General features: G+C 40.9%; 1 protein-coding gene across 46 annotated transcripts in view; it reads right to left on the reverse strand.

Annotated features, from left to right (window-relative positions):
• The window catches only part of ANK2 (ankyrin 2), a 247997-nt gene that overhangs the window by 51121 nt on the left and 170345 nt on the right, over window positions 1-26531 (reverse strand). For 41 of the 46 annotated variants that reach the window (XM_042026788.1, XM_042026802.1, XM_042026801.1 and 38 more), the window contains 5 exons: window positions 13861-13959; window positions 10546-10731; window positions 10073-10096; window positions 8120-8218; window positions 6883-6981 (listed from right to left, as the gene is read on the reverse strand). In XM_042026788.1, coding sequence (XP_041882722.1) covers window positions 6883-6981; window positions 8120-8218; window positions 10073-10096; window positions 10546-10731; window positions 13861-13959 — 507 coding nt within the window. The remainder of the gene's footprint in view (window positions 1-6882; window positions 6982-8119; window positions 8219-10072; window positions 10097-10545; window positions 10732-13860; window positions 13960-26531) is intronic. The other 5 variants (XM_042026826.1, XM_042026824.1, XM_042026821.1 and 2 more) reach the window with 1 other exon arrangement.

Here is a 26531-nt window from a genome sequence, read left to right on the forward strand (position 1 = left end):
CACCCAGAGATGTCATCAACACTCACTCAACAGAGGTGGCTTTACAAAGGTGAAACAGGAATCGTTTTTAATCACAAGAAAAGCGTTCTCCCTTTGAGACATGCTGCTCATCTTGGGTGACATCGATGCTATTATTCTAAGGAGCCCACTGAAGAATCCAGTAACAGCTTGATTAAAAGGACAATATACTGGTCTGAATTACAGAGAGACTTAAAAAGTAGCAGAACTGCAAAAACATGGCACTAAGCATGAGCTGGTGACCCCGCTTCATACACAGACAGACTGTTTACCTTGTTGGGATTTGGAGAAAACCTGCATCACTATGTTTTTAAATTAAAAGTAGCTCTGGACTACACAATACGACTGCAATTGCAACCTCATTTCAGCCCTGTAACACTCTACAAAAGGCAGTTCCAAGAAACAGAGCCTCCCTCATGCCCAGTTCCCAAAGCACAGAGTCCCTTTCCAAGTGAGCAGCACCACAAAGCTCCACTGCTCCAAGGTGCTGAAGTCTGCAGAAGAAATTTTTCTCCCTCACTTATCTACTTTTCCCAGAGGCTTTTGAGACACACCGACAGGGTTAGCTGTGCCTTGGTGCTCACAGTCTCAGAGGTATCCCTAAATCCCACGGAAGCTTTACAGTGAAATTCAACAGATGCAAGATCAAACCCAAAAGCAGAACTTATGGCCTTCAGCACCTGGCAGATGGGGTCAGTGTGAAGAATGACGCGTAACTACTTTACTTGGCTTTTTATGCACTGAAACTTCAGAGTCCTCTAAACCAAATCTTTTTGTGAACAACTGAGGTATATTATCATCTCATTGCCAGAGAGATTCATACAGATAACTCCCACTGTCCTTACTAAGGTAAGGACATATCCCAAATGCATTTCTAGGTGTTTATTTGTTATTTCTTTCCAGTTTCTGCCTCATGCTCTACATTTTTAATGTGTACTTCTTCAATGTAGGAGGTTCACTTTCCCTATCTGCATGGTGGCTTTGATGTTAGTCTATTTAAAAAAAAACAACAACAACAAAAAAAGAAGAAGAATTGTGTGAATCCTTGAAAAAAAAAAAAAAGCAGGACAAATCCCAAGAGAGAGAAAAAGAAGAAAACTACAAGCTAAGAAGGACATGAACTCTACAAGAAAGTCTGGCTAAAACAAAAGAAAAAGCCTAAATAATTTTAAAACATTATTTCTACTTGGTTCTTATTTACAGTTCCCTTTAAAAGCAGAGATATCCTATCCTATTCTACCCTGCCATAGCTGTTTTGTGGACTTCCCACAGAACCCTCTTCCCTTTCCTCTTTCTGCTCTGAGGAAAACAGCATGTATATTTTAAAATTACTGTATATTTAATACTTAAAATTCTTCTGCTTGTACGTTTTATTCAAGGATGAGGGAAAGTGCAGAGAGAAATACGTTGTAGTAGAAGAATTAGTACAGAAAACAATGCAGACAAGCTGACACAAGCCAACATGAAGAGACACTGGTGTACCAAATGAATCCTTTTTTGAAATTATCTATTATCTATTTTGCGATTATCTATTTGCAACGAGCCTCAGTGCCCTCAAATCAACTGCAAGAGTTTGCCTAAGTACTTTTTCAATCATTCTTTTGCTAATTGAAGAACATACAGTGACCAATACATCAGGAACATCATTTGACAGGACAGCCAACCCTGGGTCAGATGAGCACAGACTTTGAAGCACAGATAATGGATATCCCATAAACACAAAGGCTGCCGTGCCAGGAGACAATAAATTCAGCAATTTTATGTTTAAAGAAGTTCAACATTTATCTCCTCACCCCAGACTGTGTGGAATGAAGAGGTAAATGTTTCTATCTCCCCAGTGACACCCCACACCTGATGTTCTGCTGTTTCCATATGTGGTACTCTCCTAATTCACACCCTGCGATGTAACCGACAGCTGGGTCACCCTTAGAAAGGACAACACAATTCCCTCCGTGTGCATGGAAGCCAGGAAATTCCATCAATCCTAACTCTCTCTTAAATGGTTCTCAAAATAGAAGGTAAACTTGTGCCTTTTTTCCCTTGAAAATCAGTCACTGGTCATTTTTTAACCTGCAAAATTAATTCTGAATTCTGTGCATGACTCCTAATCGTAGGGCTTAGAAAGATTAATTGTTTGGTCATTGCACAAATGCTTTCCTTCAGCTTACCAGAGACACTGACACAAAAAAAAAAAAAGCTGTGTTTCTGAGGGATTTTTAATGGGAAATGATGTGGGCAGCACCTTCACAGGGCAGTTGCTCCCATTCAGTGCTCATTAGAACAAAAACTGATGATAGACATGAACATCAAAGGCCAAGTTACCAAAGAATTATTCTAAACTGCAGCTGCATGCATGTTCTCATTTTCGTAAGGGTGAAGTAAAATTTTAGTATTCCAAATGTCAAACATGCAAAATTGTCTAAATTTTCTCAGCAAATAAGGGGCTTTTAATTTGTGCATTTTTCATTATGACTAAACCTCATCTCTTTAAAAATGAACCAGGCGAGTCTCCCTCTTGCTCTAAGCTCTTGGCATAATTAAACATGCTGTAAATATTCCTCCAGGTCTGCCATTCACAGCACAAATTTGAAAAATACAGGAAAAAATATACCATGTGCTTGCTTGAGTATTAAAATAGTAACATAAATAACTCCAAATAACAGTCATTATCTATACAACTTGCTTAGACAATCCATACAAAACCCCTTCCCACTCCCTTGTAAACATGGTATGAAGCCACTGAATTTTTTATAGGAAATATCTGCATTGTGATATTTATAATCTGACATGGCTTTATGAACAGCAAAAGCTGATGAATTATTAGTGCTCTGTGCATGTAGGAAGATGAGGAGAAAATGTCACAGCAGCATTACTGCAGGAACAAACACTGTACAGAGCACAGTGCCAAGGCAGGGCGAGGATCCTGCTACAATGGTTACCACTCCCATATGAAAATAGCAGAGCCAAGCCTATTTTGTCAGGATGCAGATCTGCAAAAGGAGATATTATTACTAATAAATCTCAATAGATTTCCAGAATGAGTGTTAGGGGGTATCTGAAGCACATTCCCCACAAAAAAACCCAAACCAAACAACCCAAACCAACCAAATCTGAGTGGCACCGCCCAGTTTCCCTCGTTTTCCCATGGCTACCATTCATCTCCATGACTGACCTGCCACTTCTTTCTGCTCCAGCTGAGCCTCCCTCTTTCCATGGCCCTTCTCCAACGCAAATGGTGCACCAGACCTCCTCCACCATCCCCACGCCCATCCCCGCTCCAGCTGCCACGCTCTGGGCACACAATGTGCTTACTTTCCCACACAAAAAGCTTTCCCTTCCAAGACTAGATGCTCTCTTTCATTGCATAAATTTTATTCAGCTGCAAATATTCAGGATGAAAGCCTGCAAGAAAAGTCCCAAACCAAGAAAAATCTAATTTCGATGTTGGCAAGATTGAATAGAAAAAACAGTAAATGTGTGACAACTTCAGTGGCGGAGACAGGTGAGAGTGTTCCTCCCCCTTTGAAGGGTTTTTGCTTACTCCCACAAAAATGGAAATTCCAGCAAGGTGATAAAAGCCTGTGAATAACACTGCATTTTAAAAGCAAAAAAACATGCAGAACTGAAAAAGCCTCATATTTTTGCTCTTTTTTTTCCTCCTGCAATTTATAGAGCTGACAAAAATAGAGATAATACAAAAACTGCATTCAGAAAGAATATTCCTATAACCCTGAAATAGTCAGCAACACTTCCATATTCTGAAAGTACATTATTATAATGATTTCATTACATGAGGACTTTTTAAAATAGAAATATATGCATTTTGGCCATGCTAAAATTGCTTTTAAATGCTGACAATAATTCTCCCTGTAACAATCCTTAGTGTGTTCCAGGAAGGCTGTAAATGCTTTCCTTCCCTCCCGAAGTGAGAAGTGGCAATTGCCACACTACCATTGATCACCTGACAGAAAATTAATCATAAATTAAACTTTCCACCATCTTTCAGAGAAAAAATTTCTGCACAATTTTTCTGATCTCCTAACTCTAACTAACCGTCAGAAGTTGCATGGGTAAGAATTTTGGCCAAATATTAAAATTTTAAAGAAAATTATGCCATTGAAATTCTTACTTATGTAAACGCATAGAAAATACACGTTTGACTAAAATTTTGAATATGAAATATTTTAGTATGGGAAACTTTACTCATTAATTATTTAGTGAACAAGAGTCAAGGGAAGGCTTGTATGTAAATGGAAGTTGCAAAACATACACCAGGTATTATATAATAATATATGTTAAAATAATATTTTAATATTTTATTATCATATAATAATTATCTATTGTTAAAGACAGTATTCTTTTATTATGTAATATTATAATACTATCTCTAACAGATAGTACTAATACAAGTATCCTATTATGGTAGCTGACAACGGAGTTTCCATTTCTGCTTTGGATACAATATAAAAGAGAAATTAAATTGCGCATTATAAAAACTTAATTAGGACTTGGTTGAGAAAAAATGGTAGAACTTGCCAAAAAAATAAGTAAAATATTATTTTAAAATAATTATTTTAAAATAACATGTAAGTGTGTCAAGAAATTTACCAGCACTTCTACACTTTTAAGGCCTTGTAAGAAATGCCATAAAATTTCAGCAAATGCATTCTGAAATGTATAGAAAATAAAAATACTAATTCCTGCAGAAAGCAGGGTTTTCCTCTGACATGGTGCATTAACTATGGAACAGCAGGACACATGCATCATTTGCTCCCTTTGAGGAATATACATTTTAATTTATATTTTTAGACAACACAGGGGCTCCTAAAGAATCATTCCAGTGGAAAATTTTCAGACATAGAAAGCTTCCACAGATTAACTTTGCAAAACTGAAGTACTGAATCCTAATTTATGCAGCATCAGATGTCACGTAACAAAGCAAGCTAAAAATAAACAGAATGAAAGCAGCGAGGACTGTTTTAACTAAAGAGCTTATTTTGATGTGGTGTGGAGCATAAGAACTTGGCAGTGAAACATCCTAGTATTTTAATTCCACTGTTTTGCAGTGACTGTGACCTACTGGAAGAAGGCAGGTGTTCCTGGGAGGCAATGGGAAGGCAGCAGGGAAGGCAAGGTGTGTTAGTACTGCGGCGGGGCAGGCAGGCCCATCCTGCCACAGACAGAGCACATGCAAATCATCCCTGCCTCCTCCAGACCCTACGGACTCACAGCCAGGTCCAGGCACACAAGGTGCGTAGACAGAGCACAGGGAGAGGAGAGACACAGCACGATGACTTGAACAGCTGACACAAAGACACGGACAGAAAAACCAAAGCTCTGGAATCTTCCCCACCATGAGGCGCACGCCACCGATCGCCACCAGGGAGGAGGCGGAAGGTGAAAGAGACAGGAAGCTGCGGAGCCTGTGCAAGCTGGGATATGTGGTCCTTAGGATACCTGTATGGATTTTCAGGGATATCTTTGTGCTGACATTTTGAGCTCACGTAGCAGCTGACACAGGGCAGGGAGCCAAGACAATGAGAAAATTGGCCCCTCCCATGTATGCCGGGCAAATCCTGTGTTCTCAGATTCATTCACAACTGCACTCGACCTTTGCAGGTGAGCAAGGAAAGGAAAACACCTTTACCTCTTAAAATCCAAAACATCCCTCACAATCATCTGTGTCAACCTGTCTAGAACAATATCTAAATATTGAACAGGAAATAGGTGAATTCAATACTGCCATTCCACAGGCTAAATGAACTATTTCTGTATGACGTGCTTAGGAGCATGTGGAATATCCTGACTGAAGTGTATTATTAGCATTTCATTACTCTTTTCCATGAGATTTTAGGTGTTTATTGTGGAAAATTTCTGCAGGGGTGATTTGTTGCACACCTGCTCGAGGCAGCTTTTTCCATCAGCAATAGTTTTTAAAAAAAAATCGTGAGATATCATTTCATAATCAGAAACCAAAACCACAATTGCGTATGGAGCTCACAAGAATCATGACCGTCTTCAGAGCTTATGAAGCAACAAATGGTTGATGTAATTAATATCCAAGTAAATGCAGAGGTTGAATCAACCCCCAAGGGTAGGTGACTGCAATATCTTCTACCTTCCTATCTTGTTAAACAAAATCTCTCATGTCCAGCTTTGTGTTCTAAAACACTCTTGATCACTTGGACATGCAATTTTGCAGACCAGCTGCCTAAAAACCAGCAGCTCCCAAGAACCAGCCCTCTGCAGCTCAGTCTGAATAAATGACAATGTTTTCTCAGGTGATTCCAAAATCCCATTTGAAATAATTAGCCCTACCCATACAACATGATGGGGGGTTTTTTTTGGCCCTGAACGACTGCAAAATCACCCATAAATAAAGGGCAGAGTGACATTTCAAGAGGACAACTGGGAGGAGGAAGCCAGTGAAAGTCACCTAATTAATACCCCATGCTTTGTCTGGGGAAGGGACATGTGGCTGCTGGCACTGAGGAGGTTACTTGTCCCTATATCAGCTCTCCAATAAAAATGGACTGAACCCACTAGAGCTCACTAGAGTTTCCACAGGCATTTAGGAGTCAGGCGACTGAAAGGCTTAGCTGAATCCAGACCTTCCATTTCCTTTTGTTGTGCATCACCTTGTGTCATGCAAAGTTGGACCAACTAACAGGCTTATTCCCTAAAAACCATCAGTTTTATCAGCTTTTTCTTGCATGATGTAAGCAGCTGTTCTTTAGTCTGATAACACAGAAAACAGTCTACATAAAACAAACACACAAAAAGAATCCCCAAAAGCAAGCAAGGAAAAAAATCCCAGTCCATTCCCCAGAAGGGACAATATAATCAGGGAATAGAAAGACTCACCCTGGTTTTGGCATCGATCTGCCCTCCGCGATCCAACAAGAGCTTCACCATGTTTGTGTTTCCCCTTTTGGAAGCCACATGCAGTGGGGTGATTCCATTCTACACCATGGAAAGAACAAACAATGAGCTGGATGGATCTGAAGGTGTGTGATGGGGGTGAATTTGGGTTTGGATCACAAGAAATGAGACCATCACATCGTAGAGAATAAACGAGAATGTACTAGAGCATCAGAGCTAGGCACACACCGTATAAGCTAGAGTTAGTAATTCCTTCCTAAGCAAGATTCCTTCTCCATTGTTGTGGGGTCCTTGAATAAAGGAAGCAGCGCATCTGCCCAAGCAGCAAACATCGCAGCCCCAGGGCCAGACAAATACACAAACATGTATCAGAGTCCCAATGAGCCGAGAGTCACAAAACACCGATGCATTTCAATCACTGCAACGTACACAGAGGACACAAATGCGTCACTCCTACACAAAGGAACCTTCCTGTGAAGTGCCAAGAGCATAAAGGAGTAGTAGGCTGTGTAGGCTGTGCAAGCTGAAAGTCCTTGAAAACACTTTGGGTGAGGCGAGAGGTAATATTAGCAGCTATTCCAGATTGGAAACAGGAGGGAGTCAGTCTGGAAGGCAAAACCCTGAAGTAATTTAAAGTGTGTCTGGCAAAATTAAACGGCAAACTTGCGACCTGGGTTGAGACTACCAGAGGTTTTCACTTCAAACTACATAACGTGCAACAGCAAAGAGACTGTACTATGTAACTCGGCAGTTGTTTACTACAAAAGACTAGTCAGGATTAATTAGCTCTTTTACTGTTGCATTTATATAATAGCTATATACTCTACTTTCTGGTTTTGAAATGTACGTGACAACATCAAATTAAAGTGGTACAGCAAATACTGAATACTGAAAAAAACAATCAATCCTACATCTATTTCCAGAGTACATCTAACAAACAGGAAAGCCAAAGGGAGTTGACACATTATGAGAGCATCAGCCGAAGGATCCTGCTTCCTCCAGCTGGGAATACTGGCTGTTACACAACTCCCAAGGCCTCCCTGCATTGCACAGAGGCAACCTTTCAGAATTACTGCAAAAAAGACCTCTTTGACCCCAGCAGAACTTCAGCATTATTTTGCTCCCTACTTCACTCAGCTCTTGACTAAGAGTTACCCAAAGTAACCCTCCCATTTCCGTAGGCCACTACAAGCAAGAGGATGAAGGGGTGAGTCCATACCCTGGCTGTGAAGTCGACCGCAGCTCCACGGTTCAGCAGCAGCGTGGCCACATTGACATTGCCATAGTGCGCAGCGATGTGCAAAGGGGTAAAGCCACTCTGCAAAGGGAAACAGCCCTTGTTACGGAAATCTTCTTCTACAAGATCACCAATTTAACTAGAACTTGGTTTTAAAAGTGCTGGCCAACAAATGCATCATGTCAATTTTATCCAGTCCGTGTCCACCTATATTAGAACACAGCCTTTCAGGCAGAGAGGCCAGTTTTCAGGTGGGAGATTATCAAAAGTGCTTCCTTCTTTCAATCCCCAACTCAGTCTCCTGCACTGGTGACCAATAAGAGTAGTTTTCATGACAGAAAATATTAATATATTAGCCATTCTTAAAGAAAACAAAGCAAGTTGCTTATTACCATTCGGAAGCAACATGGGTCTTTCAGGCTGCATCTGTTTACTGGGGTAAATGGCCACAAAAGTTGTTGGACTCTTATGGTACTGCTCTTAGAAATAGAAATAGGGACAACATCTTTCCTTCTGGGGTTTTTTTTGGTTTGTTTTTGATTTTTAAAAACAGTAATTACTCAAAATGTAATTAAAGAGTTTGGTTTACATGACAAACTACTCAGCAGCATAGTAAAAGAATCATAATTATTTATATTTAGATACAATTTGGATCGCAAAGGATCTGAAGGAACTTCGCAACCTATAAATCAAAAAAGCCACATTTTATGTACTGTGTTTTGAATACTAGAAGGTGAAACCTGCTCCAGCTATTAGATACAGAATCGCTTGACAACAACATAAAAAAAGATTAAATTTTCAGAAACTAGGACAGAGAGCAAGCTTTCATTCTCATAAGTAATTCAAGTAGAAAGAGCCTTGCTTTTGAGGTTTCCCTGGAGAGCTTTAGACTGATTCGATTGGATCTTGCTGATAGTTACAGAAAGGGAGGAATACTTCTGGCTTCTCGACTATAGTGTGCTCTCAGCTAGGTTTCCTTCCTCTCAGTGTCCAAACCACCGTTGTAAGCCACTCCTGGAACAAAGCAACGTGGGCACGTGCTGCCCTCCTTCAGCGGGCACTGTAGCAAGCCCCTTCCTGTTTCCCACAGGGAAGAACATGCCCATGGAGCAGGTGCCCAGAGAAGCTGTCACCCTTCAGTTCATATCACTACTGCCTCCTGGCAGCCTGCTCATGTGTGCACGCACACAGGGAAGCACCTTCCCATGGGCATGTGCATCCATAATTCATTCCCTCCTCCAACAGAGAAACTCCATTATTCAAAAGGAGGTATTGAAACAACAACTGCATTCTTGGGAACCATTCCTTCTCCTAAAAGTGGCAATAATCTTTTGGGGAGAAATCCTGGTTCTAGCCAATCAGACCCATGATTTCTAATGGAAGTAAAATCCAAAGAAGAAATGTGTTATTTACTGCAGGTAAATTCTGAGTATACACTGTCCCTGAAGGCTTTGCAAAACTTCATGGAAAAGATTGTAATAAGAACAACGGTAAAAATAAGCAGATACCCTGAACAAGTTTTTTACCTAGGATAATTTGATTATATTTACTACTGTAAAAGACCGAAAATTAACTTTACTGTTATTCTGGCTGAGCCAGACACCCTGATTTAGTTATGTCAAGTGAGTGCATTTTCATAATTAATGAAATTGAGCTAAAAAAGAATCTTTATCCTCTCTTAGCTCCATTACTCGCTTCAGACTTCTTTGAACTGATGTGAATTCTCAAAAATGTCCTTCAATACTGACACAAATAAAAAGAAATTCTAAGAGAAAGAATGAATAAAAGTAAGTTTTTTGAATCACAAATTTCTATGTATTTAGAAAAAGTAATATCTTCACTTTTACTGCTAAATAAGAAAGAAATATTGGCAAAGAGCAGAGAAAATAATCATAAGTAACAGAAAGAGTAATTAAAAATTGTTGATCTCGGTACCTCAGTCGTCCTATTCACCATCATCTGATGCAGCATGGTTTGGGAAAAAGAGGAACAATATTAAAGACTGGCCGCAAAACGAAGAACTATGTTGCTTATTTTGAAATGAGTTATGCTGTTAATTATGGGAAAAGCCATTCAAGCATGCATTAACTTTAAACACAACCTATGCTCCCATGGGCAATAAACCAGTATCCTAGTTAACAGGGAAGCAGTGATCCTGCTTCCGTTCCAGTGGCTTCTGGTTTGCAAATAGCAAGGAAAAGCTGGTTACCAAAGAAATGGGAGGCGTAACTAAAAAGTGGAAAAATGAGCAGTTTGTCATTACTGTGTACCTTAACACTGCCAACTTAAAGGTACTACTGGTGATACTGGTGGAACAAGTTGTCCTTCCCCAGCGGAGCAGTTCCATTTCCCCATTAGGAGGCAGGGATGCAAGGTGCTGTCCCTGGGCCCTGAGCCCACCCCGTTACCTTGGACTGCACGTCGGCGTTGTGGTCGTTCTGCAGCAGCAGCGCCGCCGACTTGGTGTCGTCCTTCCTGGCGGCGATGTGCAGCGCCGGCAGCCGCACCTTGCCCTTGGTGTCGTTCTCCAGCAGGATGGCCACCGCCTGGTTGTGTCCCTGCTGCAGTGCCACAGCCAGAGGGGTGAAACCGTCCTGGGGGACAGGAAACAAGGGCTGCTCAGCACAGCCGGCAGCCTTGGGAAGCGGCACTGCGCCCTTTGCACACACAAACTCGGGAAGCGCGTTCCCAGCTGTTTTCCACCTCTGCGCTCCATCTCCAGGGACATGACATTGGAGGCACAACGTTTTAACTCTTTCAAACAGCTTCAAAAGGCTTTCAAACATTTCAAATGCTTTGAAAGATCTTTTAGACTTCAAAGTAGTCTTTCTTAAGTCAAGAGCAAGCACAGGATCATTCTACAGCATCTCTCAATTACTTCTCATCTTAAAATGGGCCACAAAGCCTATTTTTAGCAATTTTTTGGTAAATTTACTGAGCACTGAACAGTGTCATAGAGAGAACACGTTTCTGCACATCACACATCTCTGCAAAAAGAAAATGTATCAAATGTGTTTGCTGCTGTTCCCATTCCAAGTTACACATGAACCATGAGTCAAGAAATCCAGATCATGTTTAGGAACGTGATTTGAAGGAGGAAAACATCAGATTAACTCTTATTTTTTGAAAAAGAACATCAGAAAAATCTTTTTGCTTGTCATTCATGGTTTTAGCTTTGTTTCTGTATTAGTTTAAAATTGTCTTGCTCCTTCATATGTGCCTAGGATAGCCAATGCTTTAAAATTATTGATAACATGATAGCAGCTTGCTCTCCTGGCTGAAGTACTGTGGGCTACCAGGTATCTCACCCTGATTTCAAACTGAACCTTGCTTTGGTCACACATCCTCCCCAAGCACAGGTATGCTGTAACCACATGAGAGATGGGACAGCATTGCTATGGGATAGGAATATAGAAAGATGAGAGAAGAATACAGGCCAAGCTAGGAAGGAATGAGAGCTAACATATGCTGAAAGAAACATCTGAAGAATTGCCAAGGCAATTTTTCCCCTCAGTAATCTAATAACTTGCTTTCCCTTTTGTGTTGAGCTGTGGGTAGGTGCATTGTAACAGCGATACTGCTGTGGGTTCTGCCTGTAATAGAGATTAAATTCTGTACAGTGAATTAAAAAAGGGGGAACAGCTGACAAAACAGCTGAACTGTAAAGATAATTCTGAGATTGGGGCTACATAAGGTGTTGAAATGGCTTAATGCATTTGCCTTTTGCCTCTGGGAACATGAGAACAAATCCTGGATTAGAGACACTGTGAAACCGAGCTCATCCATACCCTCCTTTTTTATCTACACATATGTAAGTGTGAGAGGAAACGAAATGCATCCAAAGGCAGTGCAAGTTTCAGGGCTTCAAAGACAAGTTCATCCATTTGATTTATGCCATTTCATCTTGCACCCTTCTCTAAAAGGACGCAACTCTTTCTGCATTCCCTCTCCTATTGCCTCTGGAAAGCATGGCTGACCGAACTTGGAGAAAGCTTTTCATTTCCTCACCTCCCATGAGGAGGGCCAATCTTTGATGCTAAACAGAAGATCCTTCTCCCTGTATTTCAGTGGCATCCCCAGTTCAGGCTGCCATCCCACCTTATTGAATGTACTGTTTCTTCGTCCTATTCATCAGATGAATTCTGGGCACGTACGAAAGTGATGGCAGCTCAGGTCTTCCTTCAGGAACACTCACAAAATCATGGAAACCATCGCCTCAGCAAGATCTGAACCTAAAACTGACCTAGTTAAGCAATAAAGAGGTAAAGAGCCTTTACATTACAAGCTACTGAGTAAAAACTGATCTTTCTGATGGCAGAAGACAGATTTGGAGTCAGGTTCAAGAGTAGAAATATTTTTTTTTCCTCCCCTCTGCCTTTTTTATAAAATCAGACTGTAGTGTGAGTTCTGTGGATGTCTGCATAAGCACAAATTATAACTATCTCAGCCTCACAATTCCTGTAAAATGAATGAATTCCCAGCCAGCAGAAGTTACTGGGAGCTGGCTGCCAGCAGGTAACTGTGGGCTGCAGCAGGGCTGGGCTCCTGGAGAGTCCCAGTTCCACCTGGCTCCTTCACAAGGAGTGTGTTTCTGCCACGTTGCCTGGCAATCGCATGGGATTTCATATTTCAGAAAGCTGACATGTAACGTGATCACCACATCTATGAGGGGATTATTTTAGGAGCTGTCATCAAATGGCACAGTATCCGCTGAAAGAAGGGACAGTAAGACAGCTGTTAACACCGACAGGTTTAAAGGGAAGGAAAGGAAGCATAAAAGCACCAGGATTTCAAATTCATCCACTCGTGAAGGCGGTCCAGAAGGGGAATGTTTCTGGACAGGCTAGAGAAAACAATAAACATGAACAAAAGCTCTGACCAGAGAGGAACTTTGCTATAGCTACTTCTCATGGCACATTCACATCCGAAGAACAAACAGGAAGATGACACACTTTGCAGCACAGAGCCTGTACACTCACCCCCTTGGCTTGGAATAAAGAACATTTGGCAGAAAGAGAGCAGGAGTAGGAAACAGAATGAGCCCAGTCCTAAGGACCAACGAGTTTTCTCCATTGCCCCTAAACCCTCTCATATGCAGAAGGAAGCTTGTGAGATTCAGTTTCTCTTGAGATAGAGTCTCATCTCTCCAAATTAGGTGCTTGCCCTGCTTGCACAGACATTACTACAGGTTTACAATCCAGATCCCCAATTAATACCATCCTTCTGCCTATTTACACCCACGCAGTCCAGCAGTAGAAATGAAGTGTCCATGGAGAAAACAGCCCATTGCCTGCCAAGCTCATTGATGCAATCCTTGTCAGCCGTTTGGTTTCCAGTTTACGCTGGTCACAGCCAGTAATGAATACTCACAAATTACACCAAGTCACAGGAGAGCTCCTGAATCAGTGTAACTCAGGGGAACAGCAGCAGGAGGTTGGAGTAGGTGACTTCCCAAATGGTTCTGTGAACCCAGCACCACAGAGAGCCTCATCACTTCTGAACTCAACTAAAATCCCAAGGCCCACATGCTGGGTTAATGGATGGACTCAATCTTAGAGGTCTTTTCCAACCGAGACCACTCTGTGATTCTACAACCAAGCTTGTTAACAACTACCTGTTGATACCAAGTGACACTGACAAGCCCTCTGGACACAGCCCACACAGTCCTGACTTCAAGTGATCTGAACACACAGGCAAAGAAAAATATGAGAAAACCCCTTCACCTCGGTAGCTGTGCTTTGGTTGGCTCCATTCTCCAGGAGATATTTCACCACCTCAATGTGGTTCTCTTGAGCTGCCATGTACAAAGGAGTAAAGCCATTCTAGGAAGAACACAGGAGAAAATCGTGTCACGTGGAAAGGGTATGTACCAATAATGAACCACAAATAAATAAACAGCATTTGCGTTTTGTAACTGAATGTAAGAAGAACAGCCTTGTATTTTTCATGTAACACAGTCATGTTCAGTGCCACTTAAACCCACACAACACTCCATGCTTTCACACTCATTTTCTTCTGACATATTTTAAGGAAGCAATGGACACACTAATTATTAATACAGCTGTTCCTTGCTGATAGTGCTCAGGGATGTAAAGCTGGCAATAAAGTTTTATGAAAGCTGACAGGAAAGCAAGAGTTTCCTCCATTTATTACATTTACTTAGCCAAAGACGTCATCCCCTGGAGACCATGAAGTCCATACCTTCTGACAAGATGAATAGAGATAGCAAAGGTTTAACATCCTACATAAAATTTTGTAATACATAAAACATTGCAAATCATCCAACATAAAGGAACCCAGCTTTCCGAAGGAACAACTGCATTTCTGACCATACAGCAGGTCCAGCTATCATTTAATTAAAAACATACATTAAAATGACCTACATTTATTAAAAGAATTTGCTCTGGATAAAGCAGTAAGTAAAAAAATTATTCCAAGTCAATCAACCTACGTTAGAAATGCAAGTTCCTTCTTGACATTAAAGTAATTTAATGCAAACATTTGTAATTAATTACCAAAAAAATCCTGAGGAAAGAAAGGCATGGAAGCGAGCTGTCTGTCTGATCCATAATTTACTTCTAAAGAGTTTTTAAGATTTCTACAAAGACTTTAGAAAATTCTTCAAGATTCTGTAGATTACCATGTACCAAAAGAAGACATAATCACCTATACTTCTAGCTTAAAAGGTCACTTTTAACTAGAAAAGAAACCATAAACCAGACTTCAAACATGCAATTTATTTGATTTTTTTATTATCTTGTGTGCTGTCACACGGAATGACAGCGTTGTGCATTCACACAAGCAACCGGAATTAATACAAATACCATGATAACTAAAAACCTTGTTTCAGAGAAGCCAATATTATTCTTTCTAGGAAACCCGCTGTGGAAATATTCCAGTAATTTCCCAATGAAATGAAATCTCATTTTTCAGTCACTAGATAATACAGAGATTGTAGAACTGATATCTTTACAACCCCTCTCTGTGTTTATAAATGTAGAGGACTGTTCAAGCAATAAACCTAATTTATGTTGTGGATGTCATATGGTAACTGTCATATATTTTGTAGCAAGTCTTTTAATGCTGCTTTGCATAATGTTCTGGTATTCCCATTGATGATCCTGGGACATAGAGTTAAAAAATAGCACCCAGAGAACAATTAACAGCCATTTAATGCCAAAACTGGGGGATGTATTTCGAGTGGCTTTGCACAGGAGTCAGTTATTACCCAATATTCTCAGAAATTACTCAAATGATTGACTCTTATGTGACTATTACAATCACAGACAGCATGACCAACATAGTCTGCAAGTCCATCACACCACAGGATTATCATTTGAAACCATGGACAAAAGAGCTGCAAAGGTAATTTAGTAGGGACAGATACAAGTTTCTTCACTACTGCAGGAAAAATAAACTATACACACGGGGAATGACAAGTTAGAGAAGAATTCTGCAGAAAAGGCCCTGAAGGTCACAGCAGTCTTACAGAGACTGGTCACTGGTCAAGCAGCTCATTCTGCTGTAATAAAGACAACCCTTGCACTGGCATAAAAATCTATCTCCTTAGGGAAGCTATCTTTGTTCAAGAAAAACCTAAAAAATGGTGGTGTTCTGGCTGGAAAGGGCAAAGTGAAGGAAAACAGTCTTTAAAGGGGAGGGTGAAGGTCTGTTCTGCATGATCATGATGACTAGAACAAAAAAGCACAGAGTTTACAAGGCTGCTGGAGGGAAAATTCAGGTTAGACATCAAGAAAAGCCTCTTAAACAATAAGGTCAGGCTGATGGGCAGCTTCCCTCCTCCCAAATCACTGCTAAAACCAGGCAGCAAACTGGAAGCACACAGAGCCAGCCTCTCCCATTTTCCCCCCCGGGGCAGGAGCTGTGAAGTCAGGGACCTCTGGTCTCCCAGCTGCTCCTGAGACAGCTCTTAACAGGGAGGGGGAGATTAGAGATCCCATCATAACATAAAATGAAGGAACGCTGTTCACCGCATAATTGGGATTACTAAACAGAGGCAGGAGCTGGCAGAAGGAATTAGGAACAGATTGGGTTCTTTTCCATTGCAGCTGTAGGGAATAGCACAGAGGAACCTGCAGGTAACCGAGCTGGCTCACTGCACCGGCTCTCTTTCCCACTCCGGAAAGGACCAACGTGGCAGACTATGAGGGATAACTAATAGAAATTTTCCACTCGCCTCATCTGCATTTGAACGGTGAAGTTAATCTCTCAAACGTAACACGCGCTGTTTGTAAAATCCTTCTAGCTCGGAATATTACACGGATCACACCCGCTAAATTGGGCAAATATGACAATTTTCAAGCCACAGAAAATCAGTTTGCTTAAAAGCTTTGAAGAATCTAATTTTTTTAATCAATTCAAGTCCCTGGTTCTGGAACAGAACTAGGACAATAAATCCTAGATTAGGAGACTATAAACAACGCACACATGACTTAATGACCTTTTAATACCAAGAAATACGAAGTATTTTTCTACACAGAGATCCAGAAGAGTGCCCATTCTATCACACGTGTGCTATAATCACACCTGAAAGTACAGCAATTAGGAGAAAGAAAATTCTTGCACGTAAAGTCATCGTCTCTTTGTTTTCCCTCAGGCTTTATTTATAGTCTAAAAACTACTGTATATATTTTGTTGAAATCTGGCTCATTTAGGGAATTACAATATGCTAAGATTTATATGCAAAACTGCCTTTACCAGACATGCTGGAAAAAATTCCCGTGAATTTCTCCCCCTGGCAAGGTCAAGCCTGACTTTGTCTGCTGGCAGGGAGAAGTCTGCTTTCAGCAAAGCTCTGGTTTCAGAGTTTCTAATTGCAGTGTCCCCAACTGCAACAGTCCTGGCCCTCAGCCAGGAAACTCCTATTTTAGGATTCCCAATATGCCTGCTCTCCTTGGCAAAGCTGTGCACAGTGGGATAACGTGCTAGCCCTGCTGCAGCTCTTCCTTTTCCCCTGGCCACTGGACCCCAGGTGTTCCATCCTCCTCCCACCCCACATGGTTTCTGTGATCTGTCTGTCTCCTCCACAGCATTTCTCTCTCTCAGCCAGTCCTGCAGCTGAATGGAAATGCCCACACAAAAGCAGATCCTTCCCTTCATTTCCTTTTGTCAATCTAAAATCCCCTTTCCAGTTTCTCATCTTTTAGTTGCCAAGAGCTATACACCAATGCTTCAGCTCTCTGTTCTGCTTCTAGAGATATTTCAAAGCTCAAAATCCCATAGCTCCCCAAACTAAAGAAAACATTTTCCCTTGACTTTTGTTTCACTGTCCCAAAGCGTCTCCTGCTGTATCCATGACATACTGGGAAATTATTCTCCATGGCCATACTGCAAGGGAGACTGACCTCTCTCCCTAACATGTGGAATAGAACTCAGCAATTTTATTGGGCAAGTGCTGGGCACTTTTTATTTCAATAAATTTCCCTTCAGTTTAGGATCCCATACTATCCAGAATTAAAGGAAGAATATCAACTGTGACCTGGAAAAGGAGAAATGTACTACATTCTTCTTTCCTGTAAAGCCCAGCTGTGCAATCATGTTATGTCTGTATGTTTAGGTTTGGTGCATCACCTGAAAAATCGAAATTAATTGTGTAATAATATATAACATTCATTTCCCAACAATTGTTTCATCTGAGTATTCGTGGTGAGGACAGAATACTCCAATTTCATTAGCCCCACAAATGTGTACTGCAAGATGTTTACTGCTGTAATATAACGTCAGAGTGAGAAATTCTCACTGAACAGAGTATATTTCATACTCTGTTCTTTCTGCTACATTCACTGATTTACTGGCTAATTGGAGAAAATGAGTAGCTCTCAAATGATTCTTCAAGCTATTAATACAAATTGGCAAGTCTATATATGATGCAGAATTTGTATAATTAAATTGTGCCCGAGCCCTAATGAAGAACACAGACTGAAGAAGCAGAGGGATTATTAGAGTATTGATGCAGTTCTATAGCTTGGTGGAGTTTTATTTCATGGCAGCCCTTCAAGGAACTAAGGTTCCTCTTCACATGCAGTACTGAACTGCTGGCTGTGGACTTTAGTGTCCACATACCTATAGTATCCATACACCTTATATCCATATATATATAAATATATATCTTTTTTTACATATTGATAAGGAAAAGACAGAAAATAGAGATATATAATCTCTACACTGTGCCTATTTGAAGGGGCTTCATGAGAATTAGCAACATATCCTTTGACTAACTAGTTAACATAAACCCAGATGAACATAACTATTTTATTTTATAAACCTCTAGAAACTGTTTAAGACTGTACTAGATGACAGAGATGACCGGGAAAGGCAAGAAAACTGGCACCTCATGCAATGGCTTACATCAAAATGCTCAGATCTACTTAGTTTTACTTAAGAAAAACAGATATTGACATTAAGGATGAGACATAACTGAGACAAACTTAGATTATTCATCAAACAGCTCACACACATCAGAAGACCTATGTGCGCCATGGTCATATGCTAAAATACTAATATAAATATTAATACTAATAAAATACTAATACTAAAATGTTTTATGCAGTTAAGATCATGGTCATTTGGGGGCCTTCAAGTTCAAGACCTGTTCCAGGGTTTTTTTCTGTTCTTCAGAATATTGCTCAACTTCAACAAGAACAGTAAGTTTCTGATCTAAATCTTTATTCAGCAACAGAATTCATCTTCCTGTTTTCCCCACTTTCCACCAATACCAGTCTAAATCAGTGGCACCTACACATCACCTTAACAGTTCTACCTGCAGACACTGTTTCCCTTATCCCAGTTGCCAGGAATCTCTACAGGAGAGAAAATAACTCCAGCAAAGGTTATTCTCTCTCAAACAGGACAATGTTATGCAGGGAAGGAAAAGAACAGAGGTGGTGGGCACAAACTGAGCTTAAGAAAGCACTTTTTTACTGGGAGGGGGACCAAGCACTGGCACAGGTCACCCAGAGAGGCTGTGGAGTCTCCATCCTTGGAAATACTCAAAAACCAGGACATGTTCCTGGGCAGCTGGCTGTGGGTGACCTTGCTTGAGCAGAGGGTGGACAAGATGAGCCCCAGCGGTGTCTTCCATCCTCAGCCCTTGTGACTCCATCCTCAGCGACTCAGTGAAAAATCCTCTAACAATCCAAGCAATAAACTAATTGTAATCAATGAAATATGGGAGTGACAAATAAATGCCATCTGCAAGCTAAATTCAAAGTACACGTCTTGATAGAACCATCAATACCACAATTCTGGGAACTTTGCTCAGTGCATTATGCTCAGAGCATTATTTTCAGCCAGTCTATAAATAAACTCTTCATAAGAGGATTGTATCCGAGCACGAGAGATTCTCTGTATAAAAGGGTGAATTAAGGATAGATCAAGGTACCTATGTTGATTTTTAAAAGTCTCTTTTTGGTTGCTCTCAGCTTACATCAAAATCCAGGATTTTAACGTAGCAGTAATTGTAACAATTATTTGCCTTCGTATGTCATTTTCATTAGATTATATTTTTCCATGACACAGATAATCCATACTCTTTTTCATTAAAAAAATCTCATAAATAATTGAACTGTGACATCTACATTTACATTCAATCTAACAGCAACTGTGAAATTTGTGAAGATAAGGGTATAAGATAAAGGGATAAGATAAAGGGAAGTTCATATAATTTAATTTTAAGATGCCTAAGGAATCTCACTTTGCCATATAGTCCACAGGAAGTAGGCTACTCTGAAGAAAGATGGGGAACATTCAAATCAAGAGCTCCTATACCCACACTGTAAGAGAGAGAGATTCAATAAAAACACTTTTAGATACATCCACAACAGAATGAAATACTGTGGATTTCTGACCAAAGCACCACATGTTTTCTGGGCAGAATCTTTCTTCCATACTTCCAAGTGAGCAGTACGTTATATAGTCACTTGCCTGGGCTATCATTTCCTTTTATAATAAAGCTAGAAAGTGCTAGAGAGGATGACATAGAGATTAGATGTAAGTATTTGTGCACACAGAAATGCTGGATGTAAAGTGGCACACCCTAAGGGGAAAGCAAACTGCGGTACTCGAACCTGTCATAAAATCCCCCAGCAAGTGTCAGCCAATCATTGAGGTGACAATTCTCGCATCCATCACACATGGCAGATGCTGAGGCCCACAGAGTCCCACAGAAGATGAGTAAAGTACCCAGAAACAAGATAAGAATTACTGGATTTAGGGAGGCTGGTCCCTAAACTGGTCCAAACGGTTAAACAAAAAAAAAAAAAAAAAAAAAAGAAAAGAAAATAGTATTTACAGATGAGACAACAGATTATAAACTAACTTGTAATAAATATTTTTTTTAAATTTAGTGACACAGAAGCCTACACTGAAAATAGCACCACCCCTTCAGCTGTCCCACTAATTCCCTAATAATATAAACAGTGTTTGCCACTCTATACTTACACCATGGCAATAACGACAAAGCCTATGGATAAATGATGCTGTCTGGGCTGTGACAAACTTGGCAAGTTCATTCATGAGATATCACCCAGGACTCCAAGAGCAGCACTACGTGTATGACACCTGCTGCCTCCCTACTGCAAGGCCCCTCTTGGGAAGTGTGAGTTGAAGTCACTTCCGAGCTGAGATGCTGAATTTAAAGAGCACAAACATTCTATTTCAGCAGCTTCAAATACCACAATTTTTTCCTCAAGGACAGCAAAGTAATAACAGCCTGAAACACAGCCAGGCAGAATCAAGATGTTCCATGCCCTGGAAATGGCATTTTTACACCAAGGGAGCTTGTAATAGAAATGGAGCTGATGGAGAATAATGGGAAGAGAACAGATTAGTCATGCACAAGAAGACACCACCTTGATACTGGGCATAGGTGAGGGTCCAAAGGCTTAGTCTGGGAAGAGTTTCAGGTGTGAATCTGGGCACTCATCCAAAACTGCATTTGGGGTTTGTCTTCCAAAACATGGTAAGAGAAAAGCAGTCCTGAAAGTATCCATTTATTGTGTGTGGCTGAGGGCTGGAAGGAAGACAATATTGTGTTAAAGCAAAAAAAAAGATGTTTCTATTTATTTGGTTGTGGCTTAGTCATCCGTACGCTCATAAATATACATGGCTAGCATTTGCACTGCCTGGTTCTCACAGTCACCACTGTGTCATCCCAGCAGGGGAGAAATATGGTGTGTTGGTCTGGTAAGCCCTTACCCTTCCCACTGGCATGCTGAGTTCCTGCAGCCCCCTAAAGCTTATACACTTTAAGAATAATTATTACTGACTGAAAAAAACATTTCGTGTTTCAATCAGAATCTTTCCATCTGGACCACTCATTCTTTTATAGCACTTTTACAGTAAAATGGACTCAGACACATACTGTAAATATTTTCAGTTGGTTTTCAGTCTTTGTTGTTTGAAATGTTTGGGTTTTTTCATTCTTCTTAATGTACAACTTTTGTTTATGTCCCTCAAAACCCATATAATCTTCTAAAAGGCACTTCTTCCATTTTTTCCCCTCCAGTGAACAAATAATGGGCCTGACCCTTTATTACATTAGCAATGACAAACTGTAGCTAAATTACTCCTCTTGATACACAGCAGCTAAAAATCTGACGCTCTAAATATATTGATATAGAAGCAGAAAAACCCACTTGGTGGAATTAAAACCTTTTGTCATAATGGAGTAGCAAATACTCTGCAAAACATATTCCATTCCAAAGGTTAGATTATCCTTACAACCCATGGCGGGAGCAATCCCTGGTAAAGCAAATCCTAGGGCATCCTGAGAGAGACAAGCTGATCACTTCTCTGAGAATCACCTAAATCCTCCCTTTGCTTTTGTGGTTACACGGAATGTGAACGTTCAAGGAGCTCTTATCGTTCCTTTTGGAAATGTGCCGCTCTAGGGATTGCTTCCATCTGATGAGAAGTCTGGATAAGAATGCTCGAGCAGTCACAACAGCATGTCCTGTGTGTTGACCTAGGAAGTGGTGACCATAACAGGGGCAAATTTAAGCAAAAATATTTCTTGGCTAATATGTGCGCAATGCGCTTAGAGCAGGATGTCGAGGAAAGGAAACCGGAGGGCTTTTAAATAACAAAATCAGCTTGGGGGAGGACTGATTTATCTAATCCTTGTTCTCTGTATCTGGGTCACTTTAAATAATCTGATGATTAAAAGGCAGCTCGTCCTTTCGTGAGGGCCCCTAAACAAAGCAAGGGTCAAAACACAACCTGTGCTAATGGGGAACGCATCCCGTTGTAAATTCAGTGGCAGGAATTTTAAAATTGAAGGGAATCACTTCTTTCTTAGGTGACTCCAGGGTATGACAGTTTCCTTACAGTTCCCAAACAGGAGCAGATTGTATTTACTCATTTTGCCTTCTACTTTTCAGCTTTATACCTCAAACACTTGGCATTTGTCAAAGTGCCTCATCCTAGGAGGTGCAACTGTCCACAGGAGGCTTTTCTTGACCTTGTTGGGAATGGAGCAATGTCAGGATGCAAGGAAGGCATGGTCAGGACGGTTCAGCATCACTGCTGCAGGGACAGTCTACAGGGACGCTCAGTTATTAGGGTTACTGCAGTCAGGCTATCAGCACATTTGGAAGGCTGATTTCCAGTTATCGGACATCTCTGATACCTCTACTACCTGAGTCAGATGGTCCAGGATGACTTAAAGAGAAAGTGACAGGGACAAAGAGTAATTTATCAGAAGAAAGGGTTGGACTCACTAAATCTGGTGATATTTCTTCCACCTGGAAAAAAACCTCAAGAACTCACGTAAGAATTCCTGATATCTCAAAAATGTAGATCTCATCGGGAGGAAGAGCACAAAATGTAGGTACTTTTCTAATGCACAAGCAACAACTAAGAAGAAGTTTGGGGTAAAGAGATGATCCAGCTATGCAAGAAGTGTAACACCAGGCTCAGTGAAAGTGTGTCATGGGGGCATGGGTGTGGGTGGATGTGACAGAAGCGAGTGGCCAACTCCACTTCCATGGGTCTGCCTGATGGAACAATCCAATGCTCCCTGAAGACTTGGCCTGAATTTCCCACTGAAATTCACAAGTACCTAGAGGATCACCCACCCCAGTGAATACATAGTACAGAAGATGGCATCGATCCATGGCATGGACCTTGTTCTGTTCTGCAAGGAAACACAAAGGTCAAAGGAACAGCCTGCAATACCCCAGTGGATCCATTACCCACTGTGCCTTCTTGTTCATACCATCCATTCATTATCAACAAGTGCAGCCTGGTCAGATCGACACGGGACCAAAATCATGGCCAAATCAAGGAGAGAAATTGCAGAAATCAGGTTTTCACCTGATGATACCTGTCTAGATTTGCTCATTGAACTATGAGTGGAGTCAATCAAGTGAAGGGCTTATAGATACTCATTATATAAATATATTTACTATTTAGTATTTGTAGTAAAAGGTGCTTCTAACTGAACCAAAACACTCCACACTTGTCCAGTTCTTGGTGGAAATATGCCAAGAGATAGCAGCAACCTGTAAAACTTCGGCCATTCTGGGTGTGCCCTCGTCCCACCCTTTGCCTGAAACACACTCCAGGAAGACGTGAGCTCTCAAATGGCACGCATGCAACTGGAAGTGGAGTCATTCAATTAGTAATCACTGTGCAATTAGGCTTTGCATCAAAATAGAAATTACTTCTCTAAAAATAGCACTGATGACATGTTAGCTCAAAAGGAACAGAGTTTTTAAAAGAGGAAGATGAACAGAATAACAGCTCTGAAGGCTAACATGAAACTGAAGGGCAAAGTGATCTAATATAAACCCAAAATCTATAAAATCAGAGCACAGAATGCTTAACGGCCTCAGATAGCACAGATGGGGTCTGTAATCCCAGTGGTTACAGTGGGTTTAATAGCATTTTCTGAGATAATTCTGTTATTTTGCTGTTGCAAGGAACTAGGAAATGAGTGTGGTGTTTCAGATGTCATTGCTTATAAGTTTTGATAAAGGACAGTGTTTTTATGCAATTTAATGGAGAAAATGAAAGGAAAAACGATAAACTGAACAAGCTGGAGTTGCAACTACTCCTTTATCTACCAGTTCACAATCAGAGAAGAAATTTTGTCACTAAGGGAAATTGTCATCACTGAAAATGAGAATGGCCTTGACAGGTACTGAATTCTTTAAAGAGGAAGTGATGAACCAACCGGAGTAACTCTCCTGGCATTAAATCACTACCAGCAAATACCATTTCACAGGGGCCTAAAAAATATAAAGTGTGAAATAACAGAGATACCAAGGAGAAGAGGTAATATGCCCTCAATAGCAACAACTGCTCCTAAAAAATTTAAAGGTGACAATATGGCACCTATTTTTAAAAGTGGAATTGAGGGAAAATGTAAGAACGAGAAGTTGAGCATTTCAGTTATAATTTCTCACTTTTGTATTCCATTTTACCTTTAATTTGTATTTTTGTTCATTTCTCACTTTCTCAATTAAGCTCTTTCCTGATATGATTTTTTTCTCCTTTTTTTCCATCAGTGACATGTTTCTAGATAAATAAACCTTATTATTTGAGAACTCAAGCAGATTCTGTTCAGTCATTCTTCTTCCCTTTTTCTAACTTCCTATTTTTCTTTTTTGACCAGCTGTAGTTATGTATGCTTGAACCTTTCTTCATCTGTTATCATAAATCATGTGTCTATTCTTTATTAATTTTGGAGTTTCTGGGGTTTTTTTCTCTCTAACATTCATTTTCTGTGATATGTGATTCTTGATATGTCAATGCAACCTTAAGCAGAAAAGCAGCATTCATCGGCTTCATTCCACTCATGGAGCACAAAAAAGTTACTTTATAATTAAGGGACACCTTCCACTAGAATGTTTCCTCTGGCAGTGGCAGCAAGAGCCTTTGACCATCTCCTGCCTGAAGCAGCTATTATCCATCTCATCCACCTCTTCTGGAAAAGCACAGCAGGCCAGAAAGACACAACTCAAAGGCCCCAAAGCTGGATGACACCACATTAAGGACTCAAGCTCCCAGTCAAGTCAACAAGACTTATTTAATTAAGACAACAAGGCACAAATGCAGGACATCTGTATCCCAGCAGTTCCAATCCATCCTGCCTGGAGGCAACCAGTGAGCAGTAATGGGGAAAATGTCCTCCATCAGATTAACTCAATTAAGTCAAGTAGCAAATGCCTGTTAACAGCTCTGTGTACACTACACAAAGCATCCAGTGAGAACAATAAATGTGTTTAAAACTAGAATACTACATAAACATTTTCCAATTCTAATTGCTGGTTTGGTTTTTTTTAATTTAGAAAACCTCATTTATTTTTTCAGCCTAAGGAAAAACCTTCACAAAGACTTTTTGAGGAATAATGCTTCATGAAAGTATTGTTTTTTACAATTATTTCTCTTACCATGCTCAAAACATTAAAGACTTTTTTATCTTCTACATGAAAAGGCTGATAAACTGTCATAGGTTAGCAAGCGTAGTCCCGGAAGGGACGTCCTTGCTAAGGGGTGCTTACAGTTTCCTCTGTAAACTGACAGAACCTATCAGCTGGCCAGTTTGAATATGGACAATTCTCTAAGCCACTTAAAGTTGTGATCACCTCTGTGATCCACATTTAAGAATAGGCAAACTCCCCCTCCAAGCTCTCTCTCGTTTCCGGCGCTGGCACAGGTGGCTGCGGGCCCCGTGTGGGGGCCAGCGGGCCCGGCCAGGCCCTGCCTGGGCCAGGCCGGGCCGGGCCACGGCCATCCTGAAGCCATGGACCTGTTCCAGCCGTGGAACCCCCCCCCCACTGCCTTGCCGTGGGCAGCCGGAGCGGCTCGGCTCTCCCCCCCTCTCCACTGCGATAAGAAAAATTCAACATTCCAGCTGCAAAGCTGCAAGGCCGAGGTGAGAGTAACCCTTTTATTGCTATGAAGAGCTGAAGACCTGAGGGAAGAGAGAGAGGAGATGCTTAAAGCTGAAATTCTGTTGTGAAGCTATGATATATCAGAGTGTCCTGTTGTAATTTCATGAAGATATGGGGGGCGGAGTGTTCAACTCGTGAGCAAAAGCACCTGCGCTGAGATAGGCAGATGCTGACGCAGCTGTAATTTCATGAGAAGTTTGGACAGGGAGAGATGAACCAGATGAGGACTTTTGCTCCAAACGGGAAAGGAGAAAACCTCAGTCCGTAGAGATGAACCAGATGAGGACTTTTGCTCCAAATGGGAAAGGAGAAAACCTCAGTTCCTAGAGATGCTCCCAGAGATAGTCCTAACGATGAAGATGATGAAGACCCTTTGCTCCCAGGGAAGGAGAAGGGCCTCTGTTTTTGTTTCTGAACGGCTCAACCTTAAAATTGTACCCCAGAAAACTTCAAGAGTGGACCCTCGAAAGCAGTTG

The sequence above is a fragment of the Corvus kubaryi genome, unplaced genomic scaffold (genome assembly GCF_017639235.1).
Source record: "Corvus kubaryi isolate FWS band 111438036 unplaced genomic scaffold, C.kubaryi_AGA036_p1.0 37292, whole genome shotgun sequence".
Lineage (NCBI taxonomy): Eukaryota > Metazoa > Chordata > Aves > Passeriformes > Corvidae > Corvus > Corvus kubaryi.